Source organism: Harpia harpyja, chromosome 14 (assembly GCF_026419915.1).
Source record: "Harpia harpyja isolate bHarHar1 chromosome 14, bHarHar1 primary haplotype, whole genome shotgun sequence".
Taxonomy (NCBI): domain Eukaryota; kingdom Metazoa; phylum Chordata; class Aves; order Accipitriformes; family Accipitridae; genus Harpia; species Harpia harpyja.
This window is the reverse complement of record NC_068953.1, coordinates 19,175,722-19,187,775: the sequence shown is the minus strand read 5'-3', so window position 1 is coordinate 19,187,775 and position 12,054 is coordinate 19,175,722. Positions and strand designations below refer to the sequence as shown.

The window sequence follows — 12,054 nt, the reverse complement described above, 5'->3', positions numbered from 1 at the left end:
CACCATCCTCTGGTATCACTACTGTGGCTTAAGGGAGATGCTTTGCATACAGAGCTATAATTAAGGGTAACAGTAAGTTGGAATAGCAGTGTCTGGTCAGATTTTAAATATAGCCCATCTGTCCTCTTTCCCTGTTCTGGCTTACCTGTTACACTTGTAGCTAGGAAAGCACACACACCTGAACTTCTGTGCATGCAACTGTCAAGCCCAAGATGGGAAGGTGTTGAGAGAGTGGGAGGAAACTGTTAATCCCAAAGCTTTCATGTGGCTGCCAGTGCAAAGGAACAACCACTTCCTCTGCAGCTATGGTTGCTCGCTCTCTGGAGCCTATGCTGTAAGATGCAACACACAGAAATTCAAGCAGAAGAGAGAAATGATGCAGTGTCACAAGGGCTTACAATACTTAAAATGCTCCAAAAGTAGCAAAGATTCACACCTGCCCACAAGTTACTGTTCAAATGTGAGGCTTCCATATCAAATTTTTCCTCTGTTCCTGAAGTAACCTGCTCTGCTGTGAGGGTTTTTTTCGTCTTGAATTTATGGATAAGGGAAGAATCACCAGGAAAAATAATCTGTCTTCCTCTTCTCCTTCATCTCTTCCTGTCAGGCCCCAGTTGCTTCAGATCCAGGTCGTTGCTTCATTCTCCTTCTGTGTGTGTCAGGGCAAATATACACAACAGCATTACAAAAATGTCCACATGCTGCTGTGTAGACCCCATTCTGGGATGATCACTGGCTTAGAAGCCAACAGTGGGAAGGAGTTGGAGCCAGCCCTTTGGCTGACAGCAGTTGTAGCCCATGATCTTTTTGGTCCTACATCAACTCCAAGTGCTGGTAGCCAGACAACAGGATCTGCAACTTGTAGAGAGTTCAGAAAGTGTAAAATAGGAGAGCCTCTGCAGTCCAGACTTTGAGGTAGTGCTCCATGAAACCAAGCTGCCCCATGGCTGAGCATAGTGCTCAAAGCAGCTGCTGAGACAACCTGGTGCAGGACAGCATGGGGTGACAGACAATATTATTCCACAAGAACTTAAAGTTGATGTAAGCTAGTCCTGGAAAAGTGGTCCTGTGTGCAGCTGTTTGTTCCTATATTGCACTGCACTTAGGAACTGGATTGGGGAACTGGCTGATTTAGGTCTAATCCAGCCTTTTTGGAAGTGAGGAAGAAAAGTTTTACTCAGGTCAGTTCCCTGATGTGGATTACTGTGCACTGGCGTGGATGCTCATGGCATGGGTGTGAGGAAAAGACTGTGTCAGCTGCAGTATTGGGTTATGCTGGTACAAACTGCACTGCTCTGATCAAAATTAGGTCAAATTTAAACAGTATTAAATTTAAACAGAAATGAGGCATGCGTCTGATGAGACTTCTCCAAAACTCACATGTGTCTGACTGTGTTGGCTGGCTGGAATTCAAAGGACACCACAAGAAACCTGAGGGGTGATTGGGACTGTTTGAGTGCCAAACTCAAATGCAGACCAAGGGCATTTTTTAACTTTGGATTCCTGTGAGCTGTAGCACAGGAAGTAATAAAGTAAATCTGCACACATGGCAAATGGGTTAACCAGTGCATTATACAAGTGTGAACAGCAGACTGCATTAGATGAGAGTAATGTCCTGGTGGACTAGAACAGGGCTTAGATTAGAGCAAGACTGGGCTAGTTTTGTTATTGTAGAACCCCAAATACTGGAATTTGTGGACTATAAAACCTGGTCTACAGGAATAAGATAAGCACTAAGGCTGCCTCATGGCACTTGCTAGCCAGTAGTTATTCAGCCCAAAACCTATTGCTTGATTTTTAAGATGGTGAATATTTTCCTTAGACTGTAGACATTTGTGTACTTTAGGATTAAAGCATGAAAATAAAATATGTAAGCAGAAAGAGTCTGTGTCCAACAGTCTGTTGGACATAGATGTGGGGTTATTCTCTAGGATTACAAATGCTAGGTTTGGAAAAGGAAAAACTGCTCCTTGCAGTCTTGACTTTAATGAAGCAAGATATGAAGATTTGAGGGTTCTCAGATTTTCAGCATTGCAGTGATCCTTAGAAGCCTTCTTCTCTTTTGAATTATATGGACAAATAGTAGAATTTGCTCTACCAGATCATGTGTTTTTAATAGAAGTCAATGCTCAAACCATAAATAATAGTGGAGTAGGGGACAGAATTTAAACAAGCCTTGCAAGCTCTAGTTACAATGACAAACAGTTCCACCCTTGCATGTCATTTTTACAAATGTTTTCTTTCCCCAGTGTCTTTTCATCTAACTATAGTTTGCCTTGCAACAAGTTACAGCTGTATAAATATCCTTGTTTTGTTTTCTGTGATGTGAAGTGGATGAACTGGATTGGTCTGGATCACAGACATGCCAGGATGGAAAGCACTTGCAGATATTTTCAAATTATTTACATTTGGCAACTAAGCAACCAGACAAATAGACAATATGTATGACACCTGCCAAACTTACTGTGTGACACTATATCCTACATGAGGGCACACATTTCCTCACGCAGTAGCATGTATCAAGTGTTTTCTTGTGTAGCATCTGAACGCATGAGAGAACATAAGCACTTGGTACAAGCTGTACACAGTGCATGTGATACACACATCTGTGTGGCAGGAGATGTGCTGTTCTCTGTTTTCAGTGTGTACCAGAAGTACCCCAAGGACACCCTCCTGAAGCTTTGATATTTGTCTAAAAGCATGAAAACTTGGATTGCGTGTGGCCAGGATTAACTAGGGACAGGATATAGTCTGTAATCTGGCGGAGTCGAGTGTGGAACACTCCATGTAAACAGTCCCAACTGGCAACTGGCCCTGCTGAAATAAAAACAGATGCCTAGGGAGGGGTATTGAACAGTACAAGCATCTGGAGATACCTGGCATTCAGAATAACCTCCTGGGCTGCCAGGGCACCTTGAACCAGTGGGTGGAGTCTTTTATCTAATCACCTCAATGAGTTTGTCAAGGTTTTTGTTAGTTTTGCTATTTTTTAAACATCTCCATGTCTTTTACCATCTGCAGCGTGCTGTGATGAGGTGTTTCATTGCTTAATTATGCATCGTGCAAACAGCCACATCTGTTTATTTGAAACCTGACAATACCTGCAGTACACTGCTGCATGTGGAGCACAAAAGAAGGATCAGTACTGTTCAGAAGTGCTGTGGGCTTCTGCACCTTTTCCCAGCACATGACCCACTGTGCCTGTGGAGTATGTGATGTCTCCTCCAAGTCCTGGTGCAGGGCTGCACAGCTGTGTGACTTCAGTGTCCTGTAACTGGACTGGCCTTTCCCCACCTCTACTGAAACCCCTAGTTTAAAGGCTAGTAACACAACAGTACTCGTTATTTGAGATTACTGCATATTTAGGTGTGGGTGGGGAGGAGTAAGACAAGGTTGGTAGTTAAAAGTGAGGATATGGCTCCCAGTCCAGAGAACCATAGAATGCTGGGATGGTATTAGTCTCTAAGATTTGTGAAAGGTTATTCTGATTTTTAAAGCGTGGCTTCAGTGCATCAGTTGTTCTGCAGTTTTTATCTTTCAGGCTGTTCATATAGTGTGCGTGTGTGGAAAGAGATGGAGGCAGAGCTTGCTGGGTTCTTCCAGCTGAGGACAGAGAGCTGTGGGTAAAGCTGCACATTACAGCAAAGTCGACTTAATAGTTTATATACTCTGATTCTCCCTCTCTTGCACTGATTCTGTTGCTGGTCAGATCCCTTGCTGAGCTGACTGAGGTTGCTAGCCCAGCAAAACCCACCTCAGGCTGTTCTCATGGTGCTCCTGCGCTAAATCAATGCATGGAGAAGGTCAGTAAGTCCCAGACCTGGAGTGAGGTGGGCCGTGGGAGTGCATATTCAAGATGCGGAGGAAGGGAAAGTGGGGAGACCCCCTCCATGTGGCAGCAAACTCTTAGATCAGATTAAACTCTCACATGTAACTTCACCTTCTGTTTTCTGTGGCTCAGGGCTATGCCGTCATCCTGTCTTTCAGCCTGCTTATTGCCTGACTGCCATATCATACAATGAGATGTAAACTTAACCTGGTCTGACAGTGCCCTGCAAATGTGCCCCTGGGCCACATACCATAACTCCTGTCTCTGGAACAGTGATAGTAAAGGTGCTGCTGTCTGTTTCTTTTCCTTTTGTGTCTGACAGATTGATCAAAAACAGTTTGATAAAATCCTGGAGCTGATAGAAAGTGGGAAGAAAGAAGGAGCTAAGCTGGAGTGTGGGGGTCTTGCCATTGAAGACAGAGGCCTGTTTATAAAACCCACTGTGTTTTCAGAAGTCACTGACAACATGCGTATCGCCAGAGAAGAGGTACAGTACAAGTCACCTGAACCTTTATATGCATTTACTACTGTAAATGGGAAAAAAAAGAAGTATCGTTGTGGTTTGAAGTGAAAACTTGAGAGGAGAATAGCAGTTTCACTTATCAGTGTCCTAATAACTGCCTAATGCTGAAATCCATTCTACTAATGAAGTATCTGCAAGGTGAGCTTCAATTTTGAGTGAATTGTGAGAGGAGAAGGGGGAGAGCAGAACAGGCAAAAAACCTGTATACTCGCTGGACAATAACGAACCCAGATAAAAACATAGTAGACAATACTACCCTAAAGCTTTTAGGTCTCATTTCAGGAGAACTTGATATAATGCAAAATACAAGCATGTGCCTTACCTAGATACAGCTGCTATAAATGCTGTTTCTGAATAAGAAATAGTGGTGATGGAGGGGTTTCTGTCAGAATCCTTGATTTTAAATATAAATAACTGAATAAAAACAACCGAAACTGTGGCAGGCTGGAGCAATTCTACGTATTCTTTGCCCTGAAGTTTGAAGGTTTTCTGAAGACAGAGTTAAGCTTTCCCACTCTACGCAGACAGATGGTTGTGCATGCTGTGTGCTCTTATGCACCTCCTAATGAGTGGACTTAAAATTGCTCAGCTGTGGTACATTCTGATTCAAAGTGAGAGAGGACAGTATAACGTGTGTTCTTGCTCCACTACTTAGTAAAAAAGGAATTGCTTTTTTGCAGAAAGGTAGGACAAGAACTCTGGGACCTGAAGCTGGTGAGGAGGGAAGGAATGGCCCTGCTATACTGCCACTGAAGGACTTTTCTCAAGTAGCATTAGCATCTGAAATAATCCCAGATTCTGTTCTCATGGTGAAATCCCCTGAGGCTGACCATTTTTTTCCTACATGAAAACAAGGTTGAAACCACCAAAGTGCAGATCTAATACTCTGGCTTTCATTATTCATATGCAGAAAAATTGAACAAGCTGCATGTGATTAGGTCCTATGATATTCCTTTGAAATAGAAGTTAATCTACTTTTCATCATGTTCCCCAATGGAAAAATAAGTAGTTGCCAAAGTCTAACTGGCACTTGTATTTTATAGTTTAGCCTAGTGCTTTTTATGGGGCTGCTTACTGTTCACTCCTGGCAAAATGTTTAGATGTCTCAGATCTGCCACAAAATCTCTAAGGAACCTGGGAAAGATATCAGTCAGTCTCGGCATGAGTTACATTCTAAAAATAGAGGGAATAAGAGCTGAAAATCCCGTGACAGGCCTTTTTTTAATGAACTGGCTCCAAATCCCAAGTCGTGATTCATGAAGCTTATCCAGTTTCATTCATTTGCAGTTTTGTTGCAAATGCACATTCATTCTCTGCCCAGGATCAAGGCTCCAGTTAAGTACCCAGATCTCCCAAAACGAAGACATTTGCAAACACTTGCATGAGCCTACAGGCCAGGCAAACCGCTCAGCCTGGCCCTCAGGGTGGCACAAGTGAGACTGTATCTCACCTTTGGTGGGGGTTTCTTGTACATGCAGGCCAGAAAAGGGCCCCACCTTTGATACTGTATTTGATGAGACACTCCATCCCACAAGTTGGGAAGTATTGTGTATGCCTGCTGCCTTTATACTGGCAACCTGGAAAGCCAAGTTTGTGGTCAAACACATATGTGGTAAATGCACTGCATGCAAATAAACTGCATACAATGACAAAATCAGAGTTAAAACCAAGGAAAAAAACTTGCAATCCTTGAAATATATTAATTACTTCTTGAGCATACTCAACTTCTGAGTTCAAAAGGGGAGTTGTAAATGGAGTAAGGATGAATCATTTGAAACTTGTTCAGACCTAACTCTGCTTATTTTGATTGTTATAGATGATCTGTTAGTTGTTGGATCTTAGCTTATATTAACTACTATAGCACATCACTGTACTTCCTTTGAAGTCAGTTTAATGAGTAGTTTTTAAGAGACTCTATCAGTGACTTCTAGAAGGCTATGATATAACATTTTAAATATAGTATCCAAACAAAGCATCAGATTCTAATTACTCCCAAATTACCATGATTAGCAAAGGCTTTCCTGTACTAATGTTTAATTGATATGTGCAGATTTTTGGGCCAGTTCAGCCAATTATGAAGTTCAAGAGTATAGAAGAGGTCATAAGAAGAGCCAACAGTACTGAGTATGGACTTACGGCTGCAGTGTTCACAAAGAATCTGGACAGAGCATTGACACTAGCTTCTGCATTGCAATCAGGAACTGTCTGGTAAGCAGTGTGGGACCAGAGTGTGGGCTGGGATTTTGTCTCCTGGGAGGGGAGAGGGATGTATGATTTGGAATCATGTGTAAGTGCTGGAGGTAAGATGTATCAGTAGTCTGCTTAATTCTTGATATTCTCAGAAGCAACACCCATTCATCAAAATAAGGTGGTGAGGACCAGACGGTCTGGCGAGAAATGGGCTGTTTGTTTGTTTAATCGATGTAGTTCTTCATCTGGAAAACTCTGAAAATGTAGGGGTTGTAGTAAGTTCCACCAGACATGATGCCTTTCAAAATCCTATGTAGAAAAAAGCAATTCTTATGATCTTTAAGTAGCATGAGATGGGGTCTTAGATGCACAGATCAGTATGGACAGTAGATGGCACCACACCACTGTCAGAAAGATAAGTAGCTATTTTTGCTTACAAAATTTCTTATTTTATATTAGAATAATTTTAAAGATGGAATCCTGATTTTTTTTTCCCACTCAAGGTAGGAGTTTGATCTGATGTCTGATTTTGATGCATACAGAGGATTGATTTCAAGAATTGGCGCCAGAAGAATCTGCCTCTGAGTAATAGCTACATTAAAATGGGATATTGGGCTTTGAAGAATACATGTGCTGTGCATGCATGAAGGTGCAGCCCTACAGCACCAAGCCATACCTGTCTCTCTTCAGTCATTTGATCTTATTGAGATGCTGAGGAAGTATTTGCATTAGCTTTTTCTACCTAGTGTCTATAGAAATGGGGCTAGTGCTTTCATTTTACTGTGGCACAAATGTCTAATGCAGTCCAACTTTTTATTATACCTGGAAGTGGATAGTGGAGCCTGCTTGTGAGTGTTTAGACAGCTTTCTGAGTAAACATGTTCATTTCAGAATGTGCTTCATTAAACTAGGGAATAGGTTGGGCTATTTATTTTAAGCACGGCTCTGAACATAGCATAAATTCCAGCTGAAGCATGAATGTCTTAGCCATTAGAGACTATGAAGTGAGCGTAGGTCAGACTGAGTACCACTCAAATGTTTTCTGTTTCTGTAGCAAAATAAGATTTTATTGCTAAAATCTGATTTCTCAGGTGAATGAACTGTGTAAAGAGAAAACTGGCAGATTTCAGCCTTTTTCGTATTGTCATTGTTGTCATCATCTTGCTTCTCCTTGGTATTGAATTGTCTTTTTACAACTGATGTCTTTATTGTAGGATCAACTGTTACAATGCGCTCTATGCACAGGCTCCTTTTGGTGGCTTTAAAATGTCAGGCAATGGCAGAGAACTGTAAGTTTTGTTTAAATGTGGATGGTGAATGCAATAACAATTGTGACTGTGAAAATATTGTTGAATTTGCTTTTAAACTATCAGGCTTGCAGTATGCTGCACAGGGAGGTGCTAAGCCAGTACAGCATGGAGGTAAAGCACAGATGTGATAACGTGTGCAGTGCCTTCAGGAGTACTTTCATCTGCTTTATAAGCTCTTAATAACTCCAGTTCAGTCAATTCCACTTGCAAGCATTTTTCCTTACTAGTTAGTTTTTTAGATCAAGGGAGAAGTATGGCACCTTGGCTGGGGACACTGGTATCCACCCCAAACCTCCTCCTCCATCTTTAGATAGTGGTATGTGGGCCTCCCTTGACTGCTGTAGCATTGGTCCTAGTTGGACCTCTTCCCACCTCTGACTTTCTAATGCTGGAGCTAGAACAACAAGGAAAGATCTCCAAAATCATTCTACCTCCCACCTTCCAAGCTTGCTTCTAAATTACAGAAAGATCCTCTGTCCCTTTTCCCCAGCCTGACCTGTTGCAGCATGGCTACTGGGGATTCCAGCTCTAGTTAGTTACTAACACAGAAATTTTTAAACCAAGGTCACCCTATTAGTTAGAGGTAGAGCTGAGAAATTGACTTAAATCTTAATTGTCTTCTTGTATAGGAGAGAGGCAGGTTTTATTACACCATTTGGAAGACCCTTCAGAGGAATCTAATGCAACTCTTCTTTCATAAGCCAGATTTATTTCCAGGAACCCTTTCCAGTAGCTGTTCTGGTGCATCTGCTGCTCTGAGACATTCAGATGCCTCACTGGCTAAGCACAGCAAATTAATGAATCCTCAAATGGGACACATATATTGAGACCTTATGGTTTACTTTGCTTGACTGCCTGGCTAATTAAAGGATGTCAGGGGTTTATCCCTTGGGCAAGTCATGGGAACAGAGCCTGTTTCCACCAACCAAGACATGATGCAGTGGTGGGGTCTGTCATCAGTATGCATTTCTGGAGCAACTGTGTCCTCTTGATTATATGGTATCTTGTAGATGGAAGCTCACTTTCAGTGAAAAAGTAACTTAAATTGCTATCTAAGCACTGATAACTATGTTTACGTGGATGTTTCTTCTATGGGTTCTCACAGTAGTACTCAGTTTTCACTAGGCAGAGAGTCACAAATTGTTATCTTGTGGGTTACTGTGACCAGAAGCATTCCATGTTTCTTTTACAATAGGGTGTAGTTGTATGTATTTATGTGCATGTACTTAGCAATTACTAGAAGTGGTGGGCCAAATTGATAGCTGGTGTAATTAGTTCAGTTCTGGTTTTAATGGCCTGATGTCATCTATAGCAGCTGTTGATCAGTGGCTAAAATGCACTTGTGTAGAAATCTCTTATCTTAGAGAAGTACACATTAACATGATACAGTTGTTTGTCCCTTTCCCTCCTCTCTCTTCCAGTGGTGAATATGCTTTGGCAGAATACACCGAAGTGAAAACAGTCACCATTAAACTCTCCCAGAAGAGTCCATGAAAACAGAAGGCCTAAAATGCTGACACTCTGAATGTGACACATGGGGGACGTGTTCAGAGCAAGGGGGAGGGGAGGGGTAGGAAGAAAATGGAAACACCTAACTTTATTCCTCTAGAAACACTGAATCTACTGGACTCCATTTTGTCAACTGGCTCTTCGAAAACTGATTTAACTGACCCTACTGGCAGCATAGCACACACTTGTACTGTACAAGTCCCTGGCTGTACATCTGTCTGCTCCCTGTGACTAAAATGCTGGTCAGTCACAGTGTTTGCAGGACATCTGCTTTCAAACTGTACCCATGAAGGACATGGACATCAATGGCATGTTAGAGAGACTTCTGGTACCATTATCACGGACTGTTAAAACACCTTCAGAGGCATATAGGTTTCACTTGGCATAAATGGACTTGAGTGGTAGGGTTAATACAACTTGACTGAAGTTGGCGGAGTTTGTGTGAAGATTGCAGCTGGAGTTTGGAATGGGAGTGCAAGCTTTCATGGGAGGATCTGTAAAGAAATTATCTTTGAAAGAGCTATCTTGGTCTCTCTAAAGATACATGCATTCTCCGTATTGGTGATATTCTAGCCCTGAATGAGATTCCTGGGAGTTTCCTAGAGGACTCCTTTGGGGCCAGTATTTCACCCAACAAAGCTAGACTTTAAAGTGTCCTTGGAACCTGATGTTTTGGTGTGCACACATTACACATGCTGCAAATGCAAGTTACTGACTTGCTAACCCTTCTGGCTCTGAATGAGTCACAATTGTATCTCAAACCTTCACTATAGCACTTTTTGCAAGAGGATTTTGCACTGTACTTACCGTGATGACACCGAGTTGAATGCTAAGCATGTAGCATGGTAGATAACCCACAGAAAACATCCCACACCAGTCCTTCTGATCTGGGGGAGGGAGCAGAAGAGCTGCAGGAAGCTGTCCTGCTCTTTCTCTGTAACTTTCAGGCTTTGTGAACATCTCTCTATTTTTTGAGCCAGAGCTATTATTATGAGAGTAAAACTTAAAAGCTCTACTCACTGCTTCTTTACCCCGTATGAATGTAGCTTAAAATAAATTTCTGGAAGTACAGTATGAAAAGGCAGGTGCTCCCAAGCACACACTGAGTGCTAAAGATGTGGGTGTACAAACCAGTTACCATGGAATAAGCTATGGCTGGACTTAAATGTGTCAGCAGCTTTGCAGTAATTGTCCTCCTGAGTGCTGTCATCTTATGGCAAGCACAGAGTAGCTGATCCTTCACTGAGAAATAAACTGCCTTGAATTGTCTCTTGCTTACAGTTGTATAAGCATGCACGTACATGAATAGCATCCATGAAGTGGCTGTCACACCAAGTTCATGCCTTAGTATCTCCTGCAGTAACTTCTTTGCATGCCCAGACATTACTCTGAGATTAATGACAAGCCACACGCTGTCTTCAGTTCCTGGGTTCACTACTTTCCCTCCTCCTCCTCCTGATTCTGTACCGGAGAACCACTGGCAAATGTATGGGAAGATCCATGCCTGCAGGAGCTCTAAGTATGCAGGTGTTAGTGGTGTCAGCTTGTTACGAAGTTTAGCTGATCTCGCTGGGATTGTCCTCTGAGACCAAAACGATAGAGGTTCCTTATGGCATATCGACAGATCCCCATACAGCACTGGTAAAGATTGCTGCCTGGAGTTTTCCAGATGTCAGGGCTTGAAGCAGAAATGCAGGTCTAACCTCTATTCTCTGATGCAAGCAAAGATTTAACCAGTACCTTCATTTGCTCAGAGATATACCCAGTCAACAAGTTCTGTTGCATGAGTGGACCTTTTTTTGGAGGAGGAAGGAAGGTGGGTGTTGATAAGTAAGGAAAAAGTTTGCATGAGCCTAAACTTCCTTATTAGTTTGTGAACGTTGAAATTGCACTTCAACACTGCTTAACTTCTTAAATGACATACCTCCAACAGTTGTGTATAACCAGGTGCCTGTCCTCCCATGGGTATGTGAGACAGGTAAATCTCCCCATCCAGTGAAGAAAATGCCCTCCCTTCCCCATGAAAGGCCAAATGGGAACATTGTAAATAAGCTTCTATTTTTATAAAACACTTAAGAGTGCAAACATCTTCTCAGACAAACATTTTACTTTTGCCTACTTGACAGTTTTCTAGGGCTGCAGTCAGACAGTAGGGAGGTAAGGCAAACAGTAAAAGGCTGGTTATCTTGATGTATCTCTGTATGAATTTTTTTATTAACAGTGGTTGAAACTGAAATCATCTGAAATTCTTAAAATCCTAGTATTCTGGCTTTATATGTATGATATATATTTCACCTCTTTTTTTCCCTTATCAAGTTTTTAAAAAGTCAGTGTATCTCTTATTGTATAAATCAGGGTTTGACTCTACACACTGAATTTTCTAAGTTATATAACACTAGACACTAACTTTAAAATAACCCCTTAGAGGGTATATATTCTTTCATTGCACAGTAAGGCTTTCATATGAAATACTACTTTTTTTTTAAAAAAGAACTATATTTATAAATTAGGATACAGTTAATCTAATGTATTTTTATAGCTAAAGGTACATGAAAATGCTATGTTTAAACCTCATGTATATATTTAGACTATGGGTATCTTTTTGTAATAGTTCTTGTTCCTAATAAATGTTTAACTTTGTGAAATGGTTTCTAAATGCTACATATTGATACCACTCAGAAGGGAAGGGGGGG

At 41.6% G+C, this 12,054-nt stretch overlaps 1 protein-coding gene across 1 annotated transcript in view; it reads left to right on the top strand.

The window, feature by feature from the left end:
- ALDH1A3 (aldehyde dehydrogenase 1 family member A3) overlaps positions 1 to 11,968 on the top strand; it is a 37,347-nt gene extending 25,379 nt beyond the window's left edge. The window contains exons 10-13 of the mRNA XM_052808175.1: positions 4,152 to 4,316; positions 6,403 to 6,560; positions 7,757 to 7,831; positions 9,274 to 11,968. Coding sequence (XP_052664135.1) covers positions 4,152 to 4,316; positions 6,403 to 6,560; positions 7,757 to 7,831; positions 9,274 to 9,346 — 471 coding nt within the window. The 3' untranslated portion in view covers positions 9,347 to 11,968. The remainder of the gene's footprint in view (positions 1 to 4,151; positions 4,317 to 6,402; positions 6,561 to 7,756; positions 7,832 to 9,273) is intronic.
- The last annotated feature ends 86 nt before the right edge of the window (positions 11,969 to 12,054 follow it).